This window comes from Chaetomium tenue (genome assembly GCF_020726465.1).
Source record: "Chaetomium tenue strain MPI-SDFR-AT-0079 chromosome Unknown F5144scaffold_1, whole genome shotgun sequence".
Taxonomy (NCBI): domain Eukaryota; kingdom Fungi; phylum Ascomycota; class Sordariomycetes; order Sordariales; family Chaetomiaceae; genus Chaetomium; species Chaetomium tenue.
Genome location: NW_027117329.1, coordinates 5,135,082 through 5,159,062, shown reverse-complemented (window position 1 = coordinate 5,159,062; position 23,981 = coordinate 5,135,082). Strand labels below are relative to the sequence as shown.

Genomic DNA, 23,981 nt, shown 5'->3' with positions numbered 1-23,981 from the left:
GGAATGGGAACAAAAATGAAGACCGCCCCCGTGGCATCCCCATAACCGCATCTCCCCTGAACGGAAGTGCGGCAACTTTTCTGACGTTATATAGCCGACTGAGCCCGTCTCAGCACAGCTTCGCCTGGCCAGTGTAAAAACTGACGCAGAATTCCTCTCCTGGTATCGTCCACCCTCCCCGTAAAATGGCAACTCCTCGGCCCCCATCACCGCATCCCTTGGAAAAAGGTGTAAGGTACGAATCGGTGTGATTGGTTTGTTGGTGGCTGAGATAACCCCAAGCATCGCCACCGGCTCTCCTCAGAGACTGAAGAAGTTGCGCGTAGATTATCGAAATATGTACAATTAGAAGTGTTCCTTCCAGAAGCGGAAACGGACTTCGCGAACGGTGGCTTCCTTGGCCGCCTTGTGGATGTCGCGAGCTGTTTCGATGTTAGCGGCGATGCTCGTGGTACAGGGGTGAGGTAGATTAAGGACTTACCAGCTGCGGAGGGACCGCAGAAATACACACCCACGGTGGTCCTCATGTTGCCCTCCAGGCCGTTCAGGTAGGTCCGGTCTAGGATACCGTCGCGCATGCCGGTGAAGAGCTTGCCGAAGTTGGGGCGGCCAAAGTTCGTCCGGGCCTTCAACTCGGTGAGCGGATCCAAGTCGGCGCCGACGCTGTTGAGCACAATGTTTTGTGTGGTATCCATGTCGAGCTTCTGCGTGAGGTAGGTGTGGATCTTGAGGAACTCAATGCCACTCGAGCCGGGGACGCGAGCGGCTTCACTGGATTGCTGCTCCAGGGACGAGAGCAGCGTCTGGAACCACTCGAACGAGCTGGTGTCCTTGCACACCCAGATGAACTCAACACGGCGCAGCCGGGTCGGCGGGTTCGGCCCATTCCTCAAGTGCCAGATGTTCTTGAGAATGGAAGCCCACGGCGTGACACCGATACCCGTCCCGATCAGCACGGCAATTTCGTTCTCGAACACATCCTCGGCCGGAGCACCATACGGTCCGTCAATGCGGAGCGACGGCATCGCCTGACCGTTCTGGAGTGCCACTTCGTACATGCCCATGGGGTCGACGCCTTCGTAGAGCTTGCTTTGCGCCGCGCCGGCACCCACTCTGTCGCCGAGCGCCCGGGTGAAGTCACCCACTTGGCGGATATGGACCGAGACGTAGGGGTCGTACGGGCAAGATGTGATGGTGAACGGGTGCCATTGATACTTGGACACCTCGGGCACCTGAAGGAAGAGCCATTGGCCGGCCTTGTACTTGAATGACGGCTTGTTGAACTGGATCTCAACCACGTCTAGAAAATGTTAGATGGCATATTTCTGTCAATCGTTCGGGGATTGCTTACCGTAAGGATGTCTGATAACGCGAGTGATCTTGGTCTCGCGCATGGCGCGGATCTCGCGGTACAACCGCTCGAGGAGATAGAAGGCACCAGTCCACAGTTCCCATCTCCAACCCAGATAACCGATACAATGCGTCCAGTACTCGTCGCCCGCAAACGGGGAGTAGCCCTCGGCCGTGTCTCGGACGAAACAGCCAACCGTGTGCGTGTACAGGGCGAGGAAAAAGGGAATAAAAAGGTGGTGCATGTACCAAAACGTCTCGAAAGATTGCTGTCTGATACGATGGTGCGCTGTCGTATACATCAGGAGCATGCACAGGAGCATTACGTGACCGGTGATACCACCGGGCTGGACGTAGTGGATTTGCACCGCCGTCACCGGACGAACTTGACCCTTTTCGACATTGTAGAAGCTGTGCGTGGTTAGCTTAGAAAAAACCTTCTGTCGAACTGGTGGTGTAACCTACTTGACATAATGCGAAGTCGTGTGGATGATGGTGAACAGCAGCATCGAATAGGCGAGCTGCCGGTGCATCCAGATGTTTTCATCCAGCGGGATGAATCTGATTTTGGGTCGGATGAACCGCATGATGGTTCTGCAGACAGGGAGCAGAATAAGCATCCCGTCCACGCTCAGCACCAAACCAGCACCTCGTGACATCCACACGGAATACTGAAGTGTGTTGAGACCCGCCAGGCGCGGATCGGCCGCTTGCTTCCACCTACACGTCTCACGTATCAGCCATGGTTCAAACAATAACCCCACACCACAATTCGCGCCCGAGGGAGTGCGTACCATCCATAGGCGAAGATGCCCCAGTGGAATACCCAAAAAAGGAAATGGAAGAGCAGTTTGGTTGGCGTGAACTGCTTCTTCAGCAATGTGAGGAACGCCATCTTGCCGACTGGTTCCCCCTCTTATCCCCGTACAATACACGGTATATCAATGTCGACCTGCGACTAGGATGCCGTCGACTCCTTCGGCTCGAGCCGGTCCCGGGATGTGTGGAAAGTGGCCTCGTGGGCAGTCGAACTGATTGTGGCGCGGTGGGAAGGATGGCGGCTCGGTCTCGGATGTCCAATCTCTTGCCCCTCTCGGTATTAAGACTTATCAAGTCGTTGTACTATCCAAAACAAACAAAGACGAATCGAACCCGGCGACAGCGACGACACAAACAACGGAACCGAGGCTAGAAGCCCGAAGAAGCGAATAAAAACAAAAGAGTGGTCTGAGCCAGCAGCTGAAGAAAGGAAGGACGGAGACGAGAGGCACTCGTTGAAGAGGTCCCGGTTCTTTACCTCGCCAAGTGAGGGACAGGAAGAGAAGGGACAGAAGAACGGGCGAGGGACGAGGTAATGTGTGGCGGGAGCCTGGTCATAAGCGACCGGCTCCAGCGCGCGCCGAGGACGAGAAACCAGATGATGCAACGCCTTCTCCCACCCACATGCGCAACACGGATGTGGACAAGGTACAAGGGACGGTAGGGGGCCGGATGCAACGGCAGCAAAAGCCGTGCCCTTTCACTCCGTCCTCTCTCCACGGATCTCCCTGTCGAGTTGTGCAAGGACTCGAGCCGTTCTGATGGATCGCAGGGGGGTCTTGAAACTTCCAGACTCTGTGGTGTGGGTTGGGAAATGGTTCTTTCTTCCTAGCTTTCGCCCCTTTCGCGTGGCTACGGTCGTGTCCTGGTGGGGCGACAGGGACGGGGCAAGACAAGGGCGAATATGCCGAGGATGGGTCGAGGGGATTCGATGGGTGGGAGAATGGTGGGGAGATCAGACGTTGGAGACGGTTTCGCGGTTGAGAGGTCTGTGTCAGGTTTCTGGACCCAGCAGGGCGTCGCTATCAGACAGATGGGAATTTTCGTTAGGCAATGCGAGGGAGTTGAGACGACAGATGTTAGAGCCGCTTTGGCCGAGGGGTTGCTGGAGGCGACCTTTGGTGTTTCGTCTGGGCAGGGGTCCGTAGTGGAATCAATGTGTACCGAATAAGCCACAACGGGGAGGACAGGGAGGGACCTGCGATGCAGAAAAAAAGAAGGGAAATTTTTCAATCTTCAATTCGAGAGGATTAACATCGTGGCAATCCCATGGGGTATTGCGGCAAAGGGAACAAGTGAGAGTTGAGAGAGATAAGGTAGGTCAGGTCGAGGTTTCGGTCGTTAACGGCGAGGCGGCGGCCACCTCGACTAAGAATAGCCAGGGGTGCCATGTCTGGGGGCAGGCACATGCTGTCGGCAGCCAAGACCTCCTGGCGCTTAAAGATCAGGGTCTCGAGCTTTGGATTTGTTCCAGCAAAAATGCCAGGGTACGCTAGGCGGATTTGGAAGTAGCGCCCGGGCGACGGGCAATTCAAACCAATAAAACCTCAATGTGCGACGAGCACCTTGCTCGACTCTGCCTAATGGGGGTTAGCGATGGTGTTGCGCGACCCCGGCTGCACTTCACACGGGCTTGTCTCGGCAAGCTGCATTTCCGCATCGACATTCGCACTTCACCTCCCCCTCGAGGGTACACAATGAAGTGGGCAAATGACTGCCCGCAGGCTTGGCCGTCTCAACTCCAAAGGCTAGTTATCATCACCCAGTCACCGCCCTAGGGTCAGGTCGTATTTCCAGCGGTCAGCCCATACAGTTGCTGGGTGGGCTGACTCCCCCCCAACAACCCCAGATTCCCGAGATGCCGTGTTGACGATGGAGACGAGGTAGTCTGATGCTTCTCTCATCGACCTGGCTCGGCTTATGGAATGGGGTGAATGGGTCCGAGACATTGCGCGACATGAGACAAATAAAACGGTGTAATCTGTCCGGAGGATCATCGATCTCGAGTCTTGTGTGGGCAAGCCATATCCCCAATAACGACGAGCCTCGAGGATGAAATGTGACGTTGGCTTCCAATGAGGATACTTGCCGACACGATGTCTCGGCCGGGATTACGCGAAAAGCTTGCTTGATTTGACCAGATAATGTATACATACATAATATGCAGAGGCTAGTGATTTCAGACGTGTTCGAGGGAGGCACGGACTTCTAGGATACGAAACAAAGCATCTGATGACGCCGTGGGGGAGCATCCACTCCAGGTTACTGCCGGGCGCGGAAACGAGATCGAGCGCTCTCAAGCTTCGAAGGAAAGCCACGCCGATTGTCGAGAAACAGAATGCAGGCATCAGTGGCTATCAGAAACTCGGGATGCGCCGCAGGTTGTGATTCTCTGCAGTGTCGCAGTCGGCTGCTCATACTCTCAACGCCGCGCCATTGCCATCCCGGCCCCAGATCTCTTGTGAAACCGAGAATCCCGGAAAATCCAGTCGCAGGCTGAAAGCAAGAACACGAACGGATGTGACGGCATGCGGAGGTAGCTGTGCCTGTGTGCTCTCGGGGAAGAGAGGTATGCGAGGGGGTGCTTGGGTCGAGGGAGGGCCGAGTCTGTCCATTGTCGGGCGAGGTCAAGCGGGTCGTGATGGACCTCCTGGCCACAACTGTAGAATGGGCAGACGACGACAAGAACAACGACATCTTGATGTATTCGCAATCTAGAAGTTTGTTGTCAAGCCGATCTCATCTGAAAAGACATGGTCTTAAATAAGGTTGTTTGCGACCACCTGCATCTATCTGCACACCATCCTGGCCAAAGGGCTGCCCTCGACGATCCGGGTCGCGCCGCACGTGGGGAATCGTACGATTTTTGCGTCTTCTCAGACAGACACCAAGCCAGCCAACAAAGGCGCTCAGCCTGGCCGCCGTCTTGGTATAAATTCTCTCAACAACCCTCGTTTCTGTTGCCCTTTTTCTGACCTCGCATGTTGGGTTCACGTCGGCTGCCTCGTCCGTTGTTCACGGCGTTTGGTGGCATCCAGAGCTTCCAACGGACTCACCTCGTAGCTCCTAGTATACAGAATTGTAGGGTAGAATGTTTTCTAAGGCAACGATGGGAGTTTAGCCACAGCTTGTTGAGAGAAAAGCGCGGTTGTGGCTGGGGAGAACAGCTGGTCTCGTCCTGCACAAGATGCCTGGTTTGCCATTCCAGAGGCTTGCGTCCGACAGTTGTGGCTGAGCGCAACTGACGCGTGCTCTGGTGGGGCTGTCTGAGATCAGAAGTGCTTTGATTGGCTTGTACCTTGAATGGCAACGCCCTCAGGCCCCAGCCGCCCGCAGTCGGGCTTGCCCCACCAATTTTTGGCGGCCTTTCGTCACTTCGCAGAAGGGGCTCCATCCTGCAAGGAGAACCATCAGGCACCATTAGCACCAGGGATTACCTCCAGGGCTCTGAAAGGAACGGGAACATTGCCGCAGGCACTGTAGATGCCAGAAACAAACACAAACACCTCGCCGCCAGAACATTGTGCTCCAGCCCATTCACCAACTCCCACCTCCCACAACCCCTCAAACCACAACCTTTGCAGGCCTGGTTGCTGCCCCATAAAATCAATTTAATTGCTGGTATTTCGAAGAGCACGCGCATGATAGACCCACCATGGTGAGCACCACCCCCCTTTCAGGACGACACCCCGTCCGGACCCGGCGCCCGGCGCCCGGTGTCCGGTGTCCGGCCCCGGATTCGAGAACAGGCATCGCTAACAGCGCCCTGAATCACAGGGTATCACTCGACGTGCAAAAGATAAGGCCGCGCGGGCCGAGCGCTCTGGCGGCGGGGGCGGCGGCTCAAGCAAGCCCAAGAAGGCGACGTTCGATACTACAAAAAAGAAGGAGATTGGCGTGTCGGACTTGACGTTGCTGCGGACGGTGTCTAACGAGGCGATCAACGAGAACTTGAAGAAGCGTTTCGAGGGCGCCGAGATCTACACCTACATTGGCCATGTCTTGGTTTCCGTCAACCCCTTTCGCGACCTCGGCATCTACACCGACCAGGTCCTCGACAGCTACCGGGGGAAGAACCGTCTAGAGATGCCCCCACACGTCTTCGCCATCGCCGAGTCCGCCTACTACAACATGAAGGCGTACAAGGAGAACCAGTGCGTGATTATCTCGGGCGAGTCCGGTGCCGGCAAGACCGAGGCGGCCAAGCGCATTATGCAGTACATCGCCAATGTGTCAGGGGGAGGCGAGACGGGTGATATCCAGCAAATCAAGGACATGGTATTAGCTACCAACCCCTTGCTCGAATCGTTCGGCAACGCGAAGACGCTGCGGAACAACAACTCATCACGCTTCGGCAAGTATCTACAGATCCACTTCAACGCCCAGGGCGAGCCGGTCGGCGCCGACATCACAAACTACCTACTCGAGAAGTCGCGGGTGGTAGGCCAGATCGTCAACGAGCGCAACTTCCACATCTTCTACCAGTTCACCAAGGGAGCGTCGCAACATTACCGCGAGACTTTTGGTATCCAGAAGCCCGAGACGTACATCTACACCAGCAGGTCCAAGTGCTTCAATGTCGACGGGATCGACGACTTGGCCGAATACCAGGATACGCTTAATGCCATGAAGGTTATTGGACTCTCGCAGGCAGAGCAGGACAACATCTTCCGGATGCTGGCCGCCATCCTGTGGACCGGCAACCTTGTCTTCCGCGAGGATGATAACGGATATGCGGCTGTGTCGGATCAGTCGGTGGTGGATTTCTTGGCTTACCTCCTCGAGGTCGACCCGGCCCGCCTCATCCACGCCATCACGATCCGCGTTCTCACACCGAGGAACGGGGAGGTAATCGAGTCCCCCGCCAACGTGGCCCAAGCGACAGCGACCCGGGACGCTCTCGCCAAGGCCATCTACTACAACCTATTCGACTGGATCGTGGAACGAGTAAACCAGTCCCTGAGGGCGCGGCAGGCTGCCGCCAACTCGATCGGCATTTTGGACATTTACGGGTTCGAAATTTTTGAGAAAAACAGCTTCGAGCAGCTGTGTATCAACTACGTGAACGAGAAGCTGCAGCAGATCTTCATCCAGCTGACGCTAAAGGCGGAGCAAGACGAGTACGCGCGGGAGCAAATCAAGTGGACCCCTATTTCCTACTTCGACAACAAGATCGTGTGCGACCTGATCGAGTCCGTCAGGCCGCCCGGTGTCTTCTCCGCCATGAAGGATGCGACGAAGACGGCGCATGCGGACCCCGCTGCTTGCGATCGCACGTTCATGCAAAGCATCAATGGCATGTCGAACCCCCACCTGACCCCTCGACAGGGTAACTTTATTATTAAGCACTACGCCGGCGACGTCACGTACACGGTTGACGGTATCACGGATAAGAACAAGGATCAGCTTCTGAAGGGCATCCTCAACCTCGTCCAGGGCAGCCAGAACAAGTTCCTCCACGACATCTTCCCCCAACAGGTGGACCAGGACAACCGGAAGCAACCTCCATCAGCGGGCGACAGGATCAAGACTTCTGCCAACGCGTTGGTGGAGACACTAATGAAATGCCAGCCTTCCTACATCCGAACCATCAAGCCCAACGAGAACAAGTCGCCGACCGAGTACAACGTTCCCAATGTTCTCCACCAGATCAAGTACCTGGGTCTCCAAGAAAACGTACGCATCCGGCGTGCTGGGTTCGCCTACCGCCAGTCGTTCGAAAAATTCGTCGATCGGTTCTTCTTGCTCTCTCCCGCGACGTCGTACGCTGGCGAGTACACATGGCAGGGTTCCTACGAAGCTGCCGTCAAACAGATCCTCAAGGACACGAGCATCCCCCAGGAGGAATGGCAGCTCGGCGTAACGAAGGCCTTCATCAAGTCGCCCGAGACGCTGTTCGCCCTAGAGCACATGCGAGACCGGTACTGGCATAACATGGCAACGCGTATCCAGCGCATGTGGCGAGCCTACCTTGCGTACAGGGCCGAGTCTGCGACGCGTATCCAACGGTTCTGGAGGAAGAAGCGGACCGGCGCCGAGTATCTCCAGCTCCGGGACGACGGCCACAGGGTGCTCCAGGGCCGGAAAGAACGCAGGCGGATGAGTATCCTAGGCTCCCGGCGCTTCCTCGGCGACTACCTCGGAATCAACGCGAGCACGGGCCCCGGAGCGCAGATGCGGAACGGCATGCAGCTGGGGAACAACGAACGAGCCGTCTTCTCCTGCCGTGGCGAGGTTCTGGAGGCAAAGTTTGGTCGGTCCAGCAAGCCTAGTCCCAGAACCATTGTGGTCACCAACAACAAGTTTTACGTCGTGGCTCTGGTGATGGGCCAAAACAACCAGCCACAGGTCGTACTTGAGCGTTCTTTCCCATTGGGAGCAATCAAGTTCGTTAGCACATCCACGGCTCGGGACGACTGGTTCTCCCTGGGCGTGGGGTCACAGCAAGAGGCTGACCCGCTGCTGAACTGTGTTCTCAAAACGGAGATGTTTACGCAGATGAAGAGGGTAATGCCGGGCGGGTTCAACCTGAAGATCGGAGAGACTATCGAGTATGCAAAGAAGCCTGGGAAAATGCAACTCGTCAAGGTCCTAAAGGACGCGCCGACTCCGCATGATTTCTACAAGAGTGGCGCGGTACATACGCAACAGGGAGAGCCGCCGAACTCGGTCTCTCGGCCAACACCCAAGGGGAAGCCCGTTCCCCCAAGGCCGATCACCCGGGGCAAACTGATCAAGCCCGGAGGTCCGGGCGGTAGGCCCTCGCGGGTCCCTGTCAACCGTACGCCCCAGCCCCGGCCATCGGGCGCTTCCGCGGCGGCCACGTCGAGGCCAGTCCCGCAACCTCACCCGGCAGCGGCAGCGGCGGCGGCGGCGTCCGTCAGCATCCCCTCACACACCCGGCAGAAGTCCAACTCGTCGGCTGTACGCGCGCCTCCCCCTCCGCCCCCTGCCGCGCCCCCCGCGAAGCCAAAGATCATGGCCAAGGTCCTGTACGATTTTGCCGGCCAACGAGAAAATGAGCTGTCCATTCAGGCGGGCCAGGTGATCGAAATCGTCCAGAAGGAAAACAACGGTAAGTCTTTAACGTCCAAACTACCCATCCAGTACCATTGCTAACCAATCGATCCGTATCAGGCTGGTGGCTCGCAAAGCTTTCCGGGGGACAGGCGTGGGTGCCGGCGGCGTACGTCGAAGAGCAAGAAGCGGCGCCGGTGCCGGCCCCTCGGCCCCCGCCGCCGCCGCCGGCCGCCGCGAACGGAGCGCGCGCAAAGCCGGCGGCACCGCAGCCCCCGGCCAAGCGCCCGGCGGCGGGCAGGAAGCCGGCCGCGCTGCAGGGCCGCGATTCGGCCATGAGCATGAACGGGTCGGACAGCAGCCGGAGCAGCACGCCCACGCCGAGCCTGGGCGGGAGCTTGGCGGATGCGCTGCTCGCGAGGAAGAACGCCATGGCGAAGAAGGATGATGATGATGACTGGTAGATAGATGGTGTTCTTGGGTTTTTGAGTTGGTGGTGAATGGCGAGGCGCGGCGCGTTTGGTCGATAGCGATAGACTGGCTTGTCAGGTCAGGGCCCCGAAGCCTCTGTTCTGTGTTGGTGTCACGGTCATCAAATAAATTTGTGGAGACGGTCCTTGTAAATCTATATATGTGAGGAGCCGGTTTGATCTCTATTGTTTTGTCTAATTTTGGTTGTTCGAATGCCAGTAGGTTCTTTCGCCTTAAGCCTGTTCACACATCGTCCTCTCTCGTCAGCACCTTACGCCTTCGGATCAGCTCAGTCAGAGGGACATCCTCGTCGTCACCCCGCGCGGGTATGAACTCTTCCTCAAGATCCTCGTCCACGCCGTAATCCCACAGCCGGTCGCCGTCGGAGTTTGTCCACAACGGTTTGCCAACCACCTCGTAGCCATCGCTGTGATCGTCGTCCCCATCCAGCTCTTCCAGCTCGGCCATGATCTCGGACGACTGATGCGCCTGCCGCGCCCGGCCCTGCTGCCTCCGCAAGAAGTCCTCCTCCTGGCGCCGCGCAAACGCCGCCTTCACCTCCTCCTGCGTCTGGTACGCATCATACCCCTCATCCCGCTGCAGCCCCGCGGCCGGCCACCCGCCCCGCCTCTCCTGCCTCATCTTCTCCGGGTCCGGCGGCGGCCACAGCCCCGGCAGGTCATTGAACCCATTCTCCTCCCACTCCCACCCGACCCCCTTCCCAGGCGTCCTGTTATCCACGACCGGCCCACTCCCAAACACCGGCAAAAACCACAGCAGCGGATTCCGCGACCCCATCGCCTGCGCCATATTCGCAAACACCCCCAAATCATACGGAAACTCGATCCTCCCCAGCGCCGCCCTCATCGTCGCATCATCATCCCCCCAAAACACGCCCCCATCCCCCTCCGCACGCCCACCCCCCTCCCCATCCCCCTCCCCATCCCCCTCCCCATCCCTCTCCCTCCCCCCACCCGCACCACTCGCCCCCGCCCTCGCCATCCTCTCCAACACCGCCTCATGCCTCTCCACCTCCCACTCCTCAATCAGCGTACAATTCCACACCCACCCCCTCACCGTCGTATACAGCATCAGCCCCAGCGCCATCACCGTCGCCCCATTGACCGCCGCAAGCCCCACCAACCCCACCAGCCCCCCCGCGGAGGGGCCCAGATACGCCGGCAGGTGCCGCGCGCTCCAGACGGCGGCGGCGCGCTGGTAGAGGAGCGAGGTGAGGTACCAGAGCGCGAGGTTGGTGTAGAGGAGGAAGCGTAGGAAGGGGGGGAAGGTTTGCAGGGATACGCAGGTGCCCGTCCAGGGGCAGTGGTGGTCCATTTTGGGGATGCAGCGGGCGCAGTGGCGGCAGTGGTGGGAGCGGAGGGGCTTGGGGTGGTGGCATTTTTTGCAGTGCCGGCGGGTTGGGTTGTTGGGGGTGTTGGGGGTGGGGGTGGAGTTTGGGTTTGGGTTTGGGGGGGAAGGGTGGCGGTTGTTGGTGGCGGTGGTGGTGCCAGTGGTGGTGGAAGATGATGGTTGTGGTGGTGATGATGATGATGGTGGGAAGTGGTAGCGGCCGGGGTCGGTGGTGCAGGCGAAATAGTAGGTGACCCAGACGCAGGCGAGCAGGGTGTTGAAGGTGATGCTCTCCCGGCGGGTGAGTGGTCCGGGGGCCAAGTCGGGGTCGGCGCTGAAGAGATACTGGGAGAAATAACCCTGGAAGGCGATCAGGGCGCACACAGCGGGTATGTACAGGCGGTGCAGGCCCCGGGTCGTGGGCCCTGTTCTGGGAGACGTCATGCTGATGAGTTTGTTGGTGGTTGGCCCATGGAAAGTTTGGTTTATTTTTGTTAAGAAGCCTCGAGGTTTTAATGTTGGATGTTGGATGGATGTAGGAACACGGTTGCTGACATGGAGATGAGACATGAGACGCGTCGTGGCGCAGCTTCCAGCTGGCAACGGTTTAATTCATGGAAGTTAGCATGTTGGAAGGTACTGTAAATACAAAAGGTACTGGTGGGGGCCTCGTATATTTCCCCCTAACTGGCGTGACTGGTGCTAAAATTTGGCACTGATCTGCGACAGGGGAAACAGTGAATGCATCCACTCAGGGACGAACCCAATGTTAACAGCCGGGCACCAGGCAAACCAGGGCAGGGCAGCTTGGAAAACTGGGCATGGCTCAGCCTCAAAGCTTCATACAATTTTAACATACTTACCACTTCACTTACCTAACCTCCTGACGAACTCACCTCCAAACTAAACTACATACACCAAAAACCATTCCCGAGTTTGTAAATGCACCGTTATTAAATTAATGGCAGCCCTCGGCGTTAAAGGGTGATCATGGCCAATCAGTTGACGGCGCTGTGGTAAGAAGAAACCCCTGAATTTATTATTATGAGGTTACTCATTGCTCATCCATTGAACCCTCTCTCAGCACCGTCACATCATTTTTATGGCTTGCAAATAGTCTGGAGGACCACCAAGTGATAGGTGAATAACCTAACAACTCGCTCGTCCAACCTCATTCATTTCTGACCATAATGGGCCAACAGAACAACCGAGGTTCTCATCTCTCCTCGTCCTCCTCATCGCAGCATTATCATCCTATGCCGCCAGCTTCTGTTCCGCATGGCTCCCAGGGATAAATGGAAGGTTTGGTAAGTGTCAAACTCTGCAAACTCCTCATGACTACGACTCACCACTTACTGACCCTGCTGCTAGACGATGAGCGAGCCCCCCTCAAAGTGAAGCGCGTCAACCTTCCCAAGAAACCAAGGAGGTACTTCTTGCCTGCCCTGGTCCTCTGCGTTATTCTACGGCTAGAGATCTTCCATCGTGTATCCCTAGACCTCCAATGCTCAAAGCCGGGAATCGAGGTGAGTCCGGGCTCTCGTCAGTTTACTCGGACTACACAGTTGCTGACCTCTCCAACCAGGCCTTTTTGCCTCTGTTAATCCTTATATACGAGCTCCTGCCTGGCCGCAGGGCACGGTCTGGCGACGGTGACGATGGGGAAAAGCCGGAAGACTTTGGCATGACCATCTTCGAGGCATTCGGTGCTTGGTTCAACATGTCCAAAGCATCCTTGTCGATTGCCACCCTGATGCTCACCGTCGGTACATACCTCGTCTCCTCACTCGATCCCAGGTCGACCTTTTTCTGCTCGAGCCAAGACCGAAGCGCCCTCGTAGTCCTCCTACAGTGGGCCGGCCTATTCCTGGATGCCACCATCGCCGTTGTCATCTGGCGTATTCTTGCCTGGGCGAGAGCAACCAAGAGCCGTCTCCGGACTCTGAGCGGCATCCTCATGGGCGCAGCCCTTGGCACCGGTCTACTCTACCGGACCTCCCGCCTCTTTATCCCGGCCACACCCGCGAGCTACCAGTTCCGAGGACTCGACTCTCTCTACGTATTCGACATCGTGGTCGACGGTCTCGCTTTCTCCACGTTCGTCATATCGGCCAGCCTTCTCGCTACCGAAGGGACCCCCCTATCGTTGGCGGGCATCCTCACCTTTCTCTTTGGGCTTATGCAAGCAATCCAGAAGACCGCCTTGACGGGAACATGGGAGAACATCTCACCCGGCACCGTCTACTTTGCTCTGATGCTCATCTGCCTCGGCTTCTCCTTCTTTGTTTACGCCAACAACATCCAGTCCGTCGTCTTCATGCACCGGGCGTTTGTTGTCGTCCTCCTCGTCGTCATCACTATCGTGGCGACCATCTACACCCCCATCAAGGCGTTCCGGATCATCGACAAGCACCCGCTCATCAAAACCATCTACGATGCGCGGACCGATGCAGATCGGTGGCTGGTTCACGCCACCGTTAGCAACTCGCTCCCCGTCGCCGTCCAAGAATACAAAGAGCGCCATAACGGGAGGGACCCGCCCCAGAAGTTTGACGTCTGGTACAACTTTGCCAAGGAACGTCGCTCCGTAATCCTTGACCACTTTCCGCAGATGGAGCAAGATATCCTCCCATTTTGGGGCATGCCGCCATCCAAGATTAAAGACGGCGTTCGCCGTGCCGCCGCCGAGCCCGACATGGCTCTCCTCCAAATCCAAGGTGGCGAGCCTCGGCATAACCTCCCCCCGTCGAGCCCATACAAGCCGGTAATGGATGATCTAGTTGAGATGGTCAAGAGCTTTGCAGAGCACCTACCCGACATGGAGCTAGCCATCAACCTCAACGAGCGACCACGCGTCCTGGCACCGTGGGACGACGTACAGAGATTCACCAAGACGGCCAACCGGAAGCGTGTCAGCAAGCTCCTCCCCAGGGGCTCGGACTCTTCCGGCGAGATGCCCACCCCCCGGGCTGCGGTTGACGACAACGGGCCCACAGAAGAGGGCTTTACCCCAGTACAAGCCCTCCGCCAGATGACAGCCCTCACCTGCCCACCAGGGACCAAGGGGCGGGCCGGAACACACTGGGACATCCGGGACGTCTGCACGTCGTGTGCCCGGCCACAATCCCAAGGCCAATACCTAACCAACTGGCCGCTCTCCCAATCCCTCTGCCACCAACCCGACCTCCTCCGCCTCCATAGCTTCCACATGGCACCGCCCGAGGTCCGGCCCCTCCAAGAACTCCTCCCCGTCTTCAGCCGCGCCAAAACCGACAGCTACAGCGACATCCTCCTCCCCCTCCGGCGCATCAGCGAGCCCGCCGACCCATCCACCGAAGGCTTCGAGCAGAAATTCAAGCGCCTCTTCTGGCGCGGCAAAGTCGACCGCGCCCACACCACCCCAGAACTAGTCCGCGGCGGCCACCAAGAACGCCTCGTACACCTGCTCAACAACCCCGCCCGCTCCGAGAAAACCACCCTCCTCCTCCCCGCCAAAAACCGCTTCGTCTACGAACAAGTCCCCACCGCCGACCTCAACCAACTCCTCCCCATCGACGTCGCCTTCTCCAGCTACACCGCCTGCAAAGGCACCACCACCACCACGACCTGCGACACAGCCACCCACGAATTCCCCCACAACCCCACCACCACCTCCTCCACCACCACCGACCCCGCAACCGACCCCCTCCGCCACCGCTACATCCTCCTCACCGACACCGACACCGGCCCCCCGCGCGATCTTCTCCGCACCCTCCGCTCCTCCAGCCTCCCCCTCCACGCCTCGCTCTTCCGCGAATGGTTCAGCGAACGCCTCCAACCCTGGGTACACTTCGTGCCGGTGGACGTGCGGCTGCACGCACTGCACGGCACGCTGGCGTATTTTATGGGGTTGCAGCCGCGGGAGGGGAGGACGTTGAATGGGCGGGAGGTGGTGATGGAGGGGCGAGGGGAGGATGGGAGGTGGATTGCGGAGGAGGGGCGGAAGTGGGTGGGGAGGGTGGTGAGGCGGGAGGATGGGGAGGTGTATTTGTTTCGGTTGTTGTTGGAGTGGGGGCGGGTGGTGGATGAGGGGCGGGAGGGGGCGGGGTTTGTTTTGGGTTGAGGGGGGGGGGGGTTTTGTGGTGAAGTAGGGGTTTGAGTTGAAGTAAGGGGTTGAAGTTGAAGTAAGAGAGGGGTTGTTGGGGGATATATATGGGGAATAGGGAATGGGATAATCTAGGGGCTTGGTTGTGGATTTAGTTGGGGGATTTGTCTTGTAGCATAGGATATCTCGACGCTGGCGTTTAATACATACCTCCAATTAGATGTGTAATTAATAAAGATGTCAACTGTGAGAGTTTGTATGTTTACCGGCTTCGGGGGTGAGAGCATGTAGAAGGGGCAAGGTTGACATAACCCTAACCCTGGTTGATACCTATTCAGGAGAAGTAAAAAGGGGTAAGTGAAAGGAGTGATAACAAGATAACCAAATCTAGGAATGAGACGAAAGAAATCATTGCTCCGAGTATCCTAATTGCTCCCAAGGTTCATAGATGATCGTATCCTGAATATCGAACTAACATTCAACTCCCCATCCTCCAAAAATGACAACCCTCCCCTAAGCTGCAGGGTTCGGGTTCACCACCCCCCCTCTACCCCAAAACACCACCACCCCCATCCATCCTTTCATCCAACCTCAACAACTCCAAAATAGTACCCCGCATAACAAGGCTGGCAACCGAAACCTTCCGCCCTGCCGGGACAAACAAAAAGGGAGAGACAATGGATGGATCCCTCCCCACTCCCCCACTCCGATCTCCTGTAACCGTCCGACTGCATTTCAGCCCAACCCCAAGTCCGGCCCGCCCCCCTTTCCCCTTTCCGTCTTCTACAGGCTCCCTCCCGCCCGCAGACGGCGCCCTACATCGTGACGTGACAACAAGTGACGACACTTTCTTATTTTATTTTTCTTCGAAACCCAAACAAAAAAGAAAACCGTCAGACATCACCTATTATTAATGGCTCGGCACCATGCCGCAACCCAGAGAGAGAGGAAGAGAGAGACGTGGCAGTCCCCCAGACCTGGTCGCCTGCCGCGACTCAATGCCACCCGCATCTCCCATCCCATCCCATCGCATCTCTCCTTGCCCTACATTCCTTTGCGTCCATCTGGCCGCCGTACACCTACCTCACACGGCCGGCGCGCCAAAGCCGCGTGCTCCCATTCCCTTCTCGGCTCGGCTTTTTCTCCTTGGGCACCTAACCATACATCCAGCCAGCCAGCGGGTACAGCGCCATCCATCCATCCATCCATCTATCCCAGAGCCGGGAATAGCAGCAGCAGCAACCAACAGGCGCCGACCATCCGAACCCGAATCTCACGCTAGGATCGCAGTGCTGCCCTCCTTTATGGTCAGTCCGTCCGTCTCGTTGGCTCTCGCTCCCACTCCGTTGGGCGTACGGCATCAGGTCTGTGCGACTCGAAAGGGCGCGCCTCCCTGTAGTAGCCGCGACCAGGCTCGTCGGCTGGACGAGTTACTTGCCCGACGGGGAACTTTCTGACGAGTTCCCCGGACCGTGGACACACAAACGAGAGAGGCATGCAGGGTAGGAAACCACGTCACCGATACCCGGCCCGGCGAATGTTCGCCATGGAGACAACCCCTTGGTTCGATGATGCGAGCCTAACGTCTAAGTATTCGTGACACTGTCTGTCGTCTGTTCTAACTATCCTGTCTCGATACCAATCCCCCAAGTACTCCTATCCGTGACATGCCGCCCTGCTTGTGCCGCCATCTAATCGAGTCCGGTAACAAAGGGAAGAGTAAAAGAATGGAGCCAAGGGTAGTAAAAAGAAGAAGAAAGGAGAAAAGAGAACCCATCTAAACCATACCCCCAAAACCTTTTTGGTAACCTATTCCAAACACCATGTGCCGTAAGTTCGTTTCGTCGTTCACTCCACTTCATCGTTACACATTTTAAGCCCTTTCCGCTCGAGTACAGGGGGATGAATAAAAGAACAAGAAAAAAGACATGGCCAAAGCACATCAAGAGCTGTGCAGAGCCTTGAAGCCCGTAGCGATGAGACTCCGTTTGGAGTCTTTCGCATCGCACGGCGCGCTCCAGTAAAAGAGCCCCTAAACCACAAGCGCGGTTAGCATGATCTTCAAAGGTCGAGTTGGGGAAGGATCTCGAGAAAAGCCAAACGACGTACTCCGAGCCCCTTCTGTTTGCAAAAGGTCGCTTTCATTTTGACAGTGTCGGGGTTGTCGTACGTGACGAACCCGCCGTCAGCACCCACACACTGGGCTGCCACGGCCCGCTTGTCGACCTGCTCCTTGGTCCCTTTGCGTGGTAGTTGGTTGTACTCAAAGGAGCCGTCCTTGCCGCCGGCACCCCGGTTCTTGTGGCCCGGCCCGGCGACGCCAAGGAAGCTGCGACCGAAAAGTGGGATTCCCAACAGGATCTTCTTCCCTGGTACGCCAGAGGACATGAGGTCCTTCACCCCCGCGGCTCCCGATGGCTCGTCCTTGTTCATCGCGTACAGTTGTGCGTGGTGGCCGCTCTTGTGGGTCCAATGGCCGAAGAAGTCGTAGGCCGTCAGGTTGAGCGTGTCGAGATACTCGGCGGCTTGGCGGAGATCGATGTTCTGGAGGACCGGTTTCACGGCCGGGAGAGTGGCAGTGAGCAGGTAGCGGTCTTCGGGAAGGTGGATGCGGATCGCCGCGACCAGCGCGAGGAAGTCCCTCCCCTGTTCTGGGGTGCACGGGTACTCCCAGACAACTGAATCGATTAGCAACGTGGGCTTCGGAAAGATGCATGCCCTCAGGATTTCAAACTTACCGTCGATGCCATCGAGGCCCGAGGCTTCGACAAGGCCCCGAGCTGAGCGAGCAAAGTTGTCTCGGAGGACGGCACTAGATGCTACGATGGGAAAAGTCTCGGCCGAGTCGCCGCCCCCAATCGAGAGGACGACCTGTAGATGGCGGTACCTCTGCTTGAGGTGCATAAATGACCCCAAGGCACCCTGGACACCATCACAGGGTGCTCGGGCGTCGGCCCACTCGTCACTGAGCTGGTTTCAAGGTGAGCAAAGCGTGAGCACAACCCGCAGACGCTCGATCGAACTTACAAATACACCCCCATCGGCCGTCACATTGGCGAAGGCGTAGTGGACGCGGTTGATACAGCCATAGTTCAGCTGGCCCGGTGTGTCCCCATTGTAGACGCGGAAGTTGGGCCAGTAAACGGCGTTGGTGTGCATGAAGTGAGCTTTGCGTGATGAGGACGACATGGTGTTTGTGGTTGATGGCGATGCCAATGTAATATCAATGTGTACAGGAGGTGGCAGCTGTAGAAGCAGGCAGATGGGTCTGAAGGGGCGGAGGCAGGTGAATGGATCTGAAGGGGAGTTGAGGAAGAAGAAGAGGGAGATAGAATGGGTGATCAACGGCTCACTTAAGGCGTTGGCAAGGGGTGGTATCAACACTTTTCGGGAAGAGGCTTGCGCCAGCGCATGCTCGGCTGATGTGTTCGAGGTGCTGGTCGGGCACCAAGGGGTACGAAGGAGACGGCAAGTATCACAAGACTTGCGTTTTTATACTTGGCTAGGGACTGGGACTTGTGCGAGGTGGCCAGGAGGTGAGCCGCCAGCGGTCTACCCAAGCTTGTGGAGCTTGGAAGCGGGCGTGGGTGCCAAACACAAGCCAGGGGTTGAAAGAAAGACTCGAGGACGAACAGACGAACTGACGAACTGCCGCATGACATAATTTGCATGGGCGGGAATGTTCGTCAAGTGGGACGGGTAGATCGGAGGAACGCCGGCCCATCGGAAGACGATGTGTTGCTGCGTAGCTGGAGACTCAAGCGGGTATGCAGCAGGGGTCCGGACAAATGAGTCTGCTGCCTCACGACCCGGCGGCCGGGCGCAGATGGTACGATAGGGGTAAGCAGGACAACATGGGAGACACGCTGTTGGAGACACGTTCTTGGCCATCCTGCTGTGCCTCTATCGTCGTGTGTCGAGGTGGCTGAGGGCGAACATAGATCGTGTCTCGCCTAGTAGCCATGGGAGAGCCGTTGAGTATGTCGCCACGGTTTGCCGATTTCCGCCCCCGTAGTGTCCTATCCGTTTGTGCTTCAGTATTGCCGCCCAATCAGCCTTCCGTCCCCAACCCAGCGGTGAGGGTAGGACCAAGCAGCTAAGAGTAGCGTTGCAGATTCAAGTAACTTGTCCTCGACATCTATGGAGGCAGCCGGGTCGAGAAGGAGCCACGTGAGAGATATGTCGGTGAGTGAGACCAAGGAGTCCACCCGAGTTCCGACGACAGCATTGGTCGAACCCACCCAAGAGTTCCCCGTTGTCTCTATGGCTGCAGCCGGATTCCGAGGCTCAACGGCGGACCGGAATGCCGGGGCATTGCCCTCGTGGGCAACAGAACCCGCAGGAGCGTGGCAGTCCCCATCTGGCGCACAACCCTGAGAGGGCACCAGACAGGTTGAAAAATAAAAACAAAACAAACACAAAAACAAGCTTAAGCCCTAAAACTGGGAAGACAGGTAGGTAGACATGCTTACTCGATATGTGGCACCCAACACACCACCAAGGATAAACAAACACGGAAAGGCCGGCAGCTCTGAACGGCTCGCCAAGTCTGTAAAAGGAAAACAAAGTTGTGGTCAGTGACCTACCCGCCGTGCCATTGGGCTCTGTGGATGCTATGACGAGACCCTGATCCTCGTCAGTCGGTATCGGCTAATGGGGTCGAACGTCTGGGGATGGTCGGGTTGCCTCAATGGCGGCGTGCGTCTTGGTTGTTGGAATAAACGTCCGTTGCCAACGCAGCGAAGCAGAGAATTGCAGTTTTGGGGTGAACTTTCCAGGCTTAGACTCGGATTTGCAGCGGTGGAACCTAAAAGAAGAAACTTGAACCAAAATCACCTTCAGCTAAGGCAGGAACTGCCACCTCATCAAACCCCCATCGTGGCTTCCACATGGCAACCTCGTCTGTGAGTCCGGGCCCGTCACCTCTACATAGGGCAGGTACCTTCTTCGCAGGTAGGTAAAATAGGGCAGGCGGGGCTGGGAGGGAGCCAGCTTCCAGAATAATACTTTGGTTCTCTGCCCCTCTGCCCCTCATCACCCCGCGCTCCATTCCCATTCCTGCCCCTCACCTCCAACGCCATCATCGTCAACTCCCTCGTTCCCCGTCGAGTGGGCTTCTCTCATTTGCCGCAATCAGAAAGCAGGACGGGCGTTTGAAGGGGGCGAGGAAATGAGGACATTGACCCCTGCCGCCTCGTGTAACTGTGATATGCCAGGCATCCGATGAATCGGCTTGGACGCATTTCGAAGAGGGCAGATGACCGCCTGACAGCAAGAAGATTTTCGTCCAGCCCAACTTGGTGCGACAGCCCTAGTAATTCTTGGCCCTGCAAGTCATCCACAGTCCACGCAGGGGTGCCGAGGGCATGATAGGGCGGGAGGACCCCCAATGCCCCGCGGCGGGCATCTGGAGATCGACTTAATCGTCATGCCCGCACACAAAGAGAGCTTCAAGTTTTCGATGGGGGCGGTGAGACACCCTCGTTTTTTTGCTAGCTTGACACAGACACGCACCCCTTAGCGCCATCCCCAATCGCCAGCCGGTTCTGTGCTTTTGTCAGAACACTTCCGAACCCCCAAAACTCGGTAGGGCTGGGTAGTAAGGATGGTGACGGTGTTCGCGCATCAGGCCCGTTTCGGGGCCGCTGGGCACCGACCCGTTGTCCGGCCCGGCGAGGCTGCTCGATCCGTGATTGCAAGGCGTAACATCCCATGCATGTGGCCAGCAGCCCGGCCATGGCCCAATGCCAGCGCAGGGCAGCCAGATACCACTGCGCACACCTTGCATCGTCGATCCGCTCTCTCGCACGCCCTACAAGAGTGTCCGACACGGGAGACTGTTTCCTCAACACCCTGTCTCAGCTCCCCACGTGGCCGGTGATGGCACACTTGCAACGAAAAATTTGTCTCAGAAAAAAAAAAGAAAAGCGAGCGTGCCTTGATTTTGGTACCTGCCAGGGCGCCTGAGACCATAGATGCCGTTGCGGTGACTCAGACGAGTTCGTCCCTGCAGTAGCAGTGAATAATTCATGATCAGGACGTTGGGCGCTTGAAAGCCCAAGGACATACGAACGAAGTACCTGTCCAAAGGAACCCTACCGCCTCCAAAGATTCAGTCGGCGTCTTCCTGGCGGGATTGTCTGGTTGTTGCCCTCCCCGATTGTCGTTGTTGATCTCTTCCTTCGGCTTTACCTTCGTACTCCCACATCGTCGCTCCGAAAAAAACGCAACAAAAGAATAAACGAGGATTGACGAATGGCAGTTGCCGTTTGTGGTTTGATGGGCTAGTTTGGTGTACCACAGCCTTGGCTCCAACAGCGTCGTGGTCAACCCCTCCAGCTTCCGGGTGATCGAACGCGTGGTTGGCGTTTCCGTATTGGCGGTTCGCTCGTCGGGACCGAGAACCGGCTCTTATTAGTTGATGGGTGGCTGTCCTCGTCGACGGCGAAAGAGCGGGTTGGGGTAGGCCGCTAGAATAACGTCGGCGTGGGGCCGATCGGTGGTTTCACGGCAGGGTCTATCCTTGTAACACTGCGGCGGCGAATTCTGCTTCCGCTGTCTTCTGTTCGGATCACGGACCGGTGGTGTGGGCCGGGCCGTATGACCAGGTCCCCGATGAGCGTAACATTGGGACGGACGGACGAATATACAAGTATAAGGAGGCGACTCTAGGGATCCACGGGTATTGGGTATCATAAATGTTAGTTCCTGTTCCAAGGACCATTCCCAGTACTCTATCAATCAGGTCAATGCGGGTTCCTTTTTGTGCTAAGAAAGGGGCCACTAACCACTTGAGTTGAAGTAGGCCGTCCCTGCAGCTAATACGTGCTAAACCGCATCTTGTATGGGCAACTTGCACCACGCGGTATGTATGTACGGTATGCACATGAGTATGTCCTTCCGCTTCCATGGCCGTCAAACTTGCGCAGCGATGTTTAAAAATATTACCCAGAAAGAATTTACGAGTTAATAGTCTTGGATGAATTAAAAACAAGATGCGAGTTGTCTTAGGGAAGTATCTTGACATGACATGACACATGCGAGAGTTGTTTAAGCCGCAATTTGCCCTCTTATCTAATCTCCTCCCCGCTGCCTGGAGACCGAACTGCCCGCCCTCCCACCGCACTCCAGCTGCGGCCTCCCTCAAGTGGCTTGGCAATTCCACCACCATCATCAACGTTCCACCGAACCTCTCAGACCAACGCCTCATCAACCAAAGACCCGTGCTCATAGAATAGCGTAAGGAGGCGAGATTTCCCAGCGACATTTATTTTCTGCCTCCATTTCTCGACCGATCCGAACGGGACACAACAATCGCCGCGTCACCCCTCCACCTTAATCACGTCACAGATCCCGCTCCCTGCTGCGCAGTCATGGCAGACAGCGCCGAGGCGGGCAGCGATGCCCAGGTCACTTTCAAGGTGAAGAGCTCCAATGACAAGACGCACACCATCACCATGGATGAGTCGGCATCCGTCCTCGACCTGAAGACGAAGCTGGCCGGCACCGATTTCGAGGATATCCCCGCCGACCGACAGCGGCTGATCTACTCCGGCCGCATCATGAAGGACTCCGATGCCCTCAGTGTCTACAAGATCAAGAACATGAACACAATTCACATGGTCAAGAGCGCTCGTAGCAACGCGCCCCCCGCCGCTACCAGTGCAGCTTCGGCACCGACCCCCGCCGCAGTCCCGCAAAACATGGCCGCCGGTTCCATCGCAGGCGACCCCCTCGCAGGTCTTACAGGCGCTCGGTTCGCTGGTCATATCAACTTACCGAGTGCCGATATGTTTGGCGCAGATGGTGGGGTAAGACTTTCCCTTTCTCTCATCTCTTTCGCCGTCTTGCTGTGCACGTTGCTAACTCGTACTTGTAGATGGGCGCGCCGCCCAGCGAGGACCAAATAGCCGAAATGCTTTCAAACCCGATGGTTGCGCAAACGATGAACGAAGCCCTGAACAACCCCAACTTTGTCGACTACATGATCCGCTCGAACCCACAGCTGGCCAATCTGCCTAATGCTCGCGAGATGCTCCAGTCCCCAGCATTCCGCGATATGATGACGAACCCGGAGGCTATCCGTATGGCAGCAAGGATGCGCAGGGCGCTGCATGGCGGTGGGGACGCTTCTTTTCCGGCTCCCGGCGCTACAGACAATACACCAGCTGGTGCGGCGGGGACTGGGGTGCCCGCGGGGGCGGGTAACAACAATGAGGATCAACTTCGGGCTCTCTTTGGCGGTGCTGGAGGTGCTGCCAACCCGTTCGCTCCAGGTGCCGCGAACCCCTTCGCTCCCTTCTTGGGCATGATGGGACCCGGTGGTTTCGGCGCCGGAGCGGGTGCAACTGGGCAAGCCCCTGCAGCTCCAGCCCAACCCGCCGCTCCATCCGGGGACGGTGGTGCGGCAGCGGGCCAAACGGGAGGCGCTGCGGCAGCGGCCAACCCTTTCAGCGCGCTGTTCGGAGGCGCCGGCGCTGGCGCCCCGGCTGCGAATGCCAACAACCCGTTTGGGCTCCCGCCTATCTCACCTGAAGCTATGCAGCAACTGGCACAGATGTGGGGGATGGGCGGGCCGGGTGCGGCTGCAGCACCGCCACCGCCGGCCGACACTAGGCCCCCGGAGGAGCGCTATGCCGATCAGTTGCGCCAGTTGAACGACATGGGCTTCTTCGACTTTGACAGCAACGTGACGGCACTCCGTCGTAGCGGCGGTAGTGTCCAAGGCGCGGTCGAATACCTGCTATCGAACCTGTAAGAGAGCGCGGGTGGCGATGGTTTGTGTCGTGGTTGAGGCACGGGGGTTTGGGTGGGGGAGGGGATCCCTTGATGAGATCGGACTTGGGGACTTGGGAACACCGGAAGCAAGGCAAACAGCGCGGGCAGGGCA

The 23,981-nt window shown here is 57.4% G+C and overlaps 7 protein-coding genes across 7 annotated transcripts; 4 read left to right on the top strand and 3 right to left on the bottom strand.

Annotated features, from left to right (window-relative positions):
- Window positions 1–171: 171 nt before the first annotated feature.
- Window positions 172–2,587, bottom strand: F5144DRAFT_69274 (FAD-binding domain-containing protein). The gene is made up of 5 exons (XM_066793337.1): window positions 2,145–2,587; window positions 1,816–2,070; window positions 1,352–1,761; window positions 482–1,300; window positions 172–422 (listed from the first exon to the last, which is right to left on the bottom strand). Exons 1-5 carry the CDS (start codon window positions 2,243–2,245, stop codon window positions 346–348), a joined length of 1,662 nt encoding a protein of 553 aa, XP_066649256.1. The 5' UTR covers window positions 2,246–2,587; the 3' UTR covers window positions 172–345.
- Window positions 2,588–5,824: 3,237 nt separating this feature from the next.
- Window positions 5,825–9,803, top strand: F5144DRAFT_625928 (P-loop containing nucleoside triphosphate hydrolase protein; the record flags this gene model as incomplete). The annotated part of the gene is made up of 3 exons (XM_066792242.1): window positions 5,825–5,887; window positions 5,947–9,244; window positions 9,307–9,803. The coding sequence occupies 3 exons, from the start codon at window positions 5,825–5,827 to the stop codon at window positions 9,648–9,650; spliced, it is 3,705 nt and encodes a 1,234-aa protein (XP_066649255.1). The 3' UTR covers window positions 9,651–9,803.
- Window positions 9,595–11,451, bottom strand: F5144DRAFT_638412 (DHHC palmitoyltransferase-domain-containing protein; the record flags this gene model as incomplete). Its single annotated transcript, XM_066792690.1, has 2 exons — window positions 9,595–10,563; window positions 10,672–11,451. 2 exons carry the CDS (start codon window positions 11,449–11,451, stop codon window positions 9,901–9,903), a joined length of 1,443 nt encoding a protein of 480 aa, XP_066649254.1. The 3' UTR covers window positions 9,595–9,900.
- A 393-nt stretch (window positions 11,452–11,844) lies between these two features.
- Window positions 11,845–15,155, top strand: F5144DRAFT_608813 (glycosyltransferase family 90 protein; the record flags this gene model as incomplete). Its single annotated transcript, XM_066791606.1, has 6 exons — window positions 11,845–12,023; window positions 12,092–12,147; window positions 12,210–12,314; window positions 12,379–12,533; window positions 12,593–15,007; window positions 15,138–15,155. The coding sequence occupies exons 1-6, from the start codon at window positions 11,998–12,000 to the stop codon at window positions 15,153–15,155; spliced, it is 2,775 nt and encodes a 924-aa protein (XP_066649253.1). The 5' UTR covers window positions 11,845–11,997.
- A 766-nt stretch (window positions 15,156–15,921) lies between these two features.
- Window positions 15,922–16,850, top strand: F5144DRAFT_69032 (uncharacterized protein). Its single transcript, XM_066793334.1, has one exon. The coding sequence runs from the start codon at window positions 16,018–16,020 to the stop codon at window positions 16,546–16,548; it is 531 nt and encodes a 176-aa protein (XP_066649252.1). The 5' UTR covers window positions 15,922–16,017; the 3' UTR covers window positions 16,549–16,850.
- Window positions 16,851–16,950: 100 nt separating this feature from the next.
- Window positions 16,951–18,461, bottom strand: F5144DRAFT_69068 (glycoside hydrolase). The gene is made up of 4 exons (XM_066793336.1): window positions 18,119–18,461; window positions 17,830–18,061; window positions 17,201–17,769; window positions 16,951–17,123 (listed from the first exon to the last, which is right to left on the bottom strand). The coding sequence occupies exons 1-4, from the start codon at window positions 18,278–18,280 to the stop codon at window positions 17,034–17,036; spliced, it is 1,053 nt and encodes a 350-aa protein (XP_066649251.1). The 5' UTR covers window positions 18,281–18,461; the 3' UTR covers window positions 16,951–17,033.
- Window positions 18,462–22,185: 3,724 nt separating this feature from the next.
- Window positions 22,186–23,956, top strand: F5144DRAFT_69039 (uncharacterized protein). Its single transcript, XM_066793335.1, has 2 exons — window positions 22,186–22,902; window positions 22,971–23,956. The coding sequence occupies exons 1-2, from the start codon at window positions 22,465–22,467 to the stop codon at window positions 23,847–23,849; spliced, it is 1,317 nt and encodes a 438-aa protein (XP_066649250.1). The 5' UTR covers window positions 22,186–22,464; the 3' UTR covers window positions 23,850–23,956.
- Window positions 23,957–23,981: the final 25 nt, after the last annotated feature.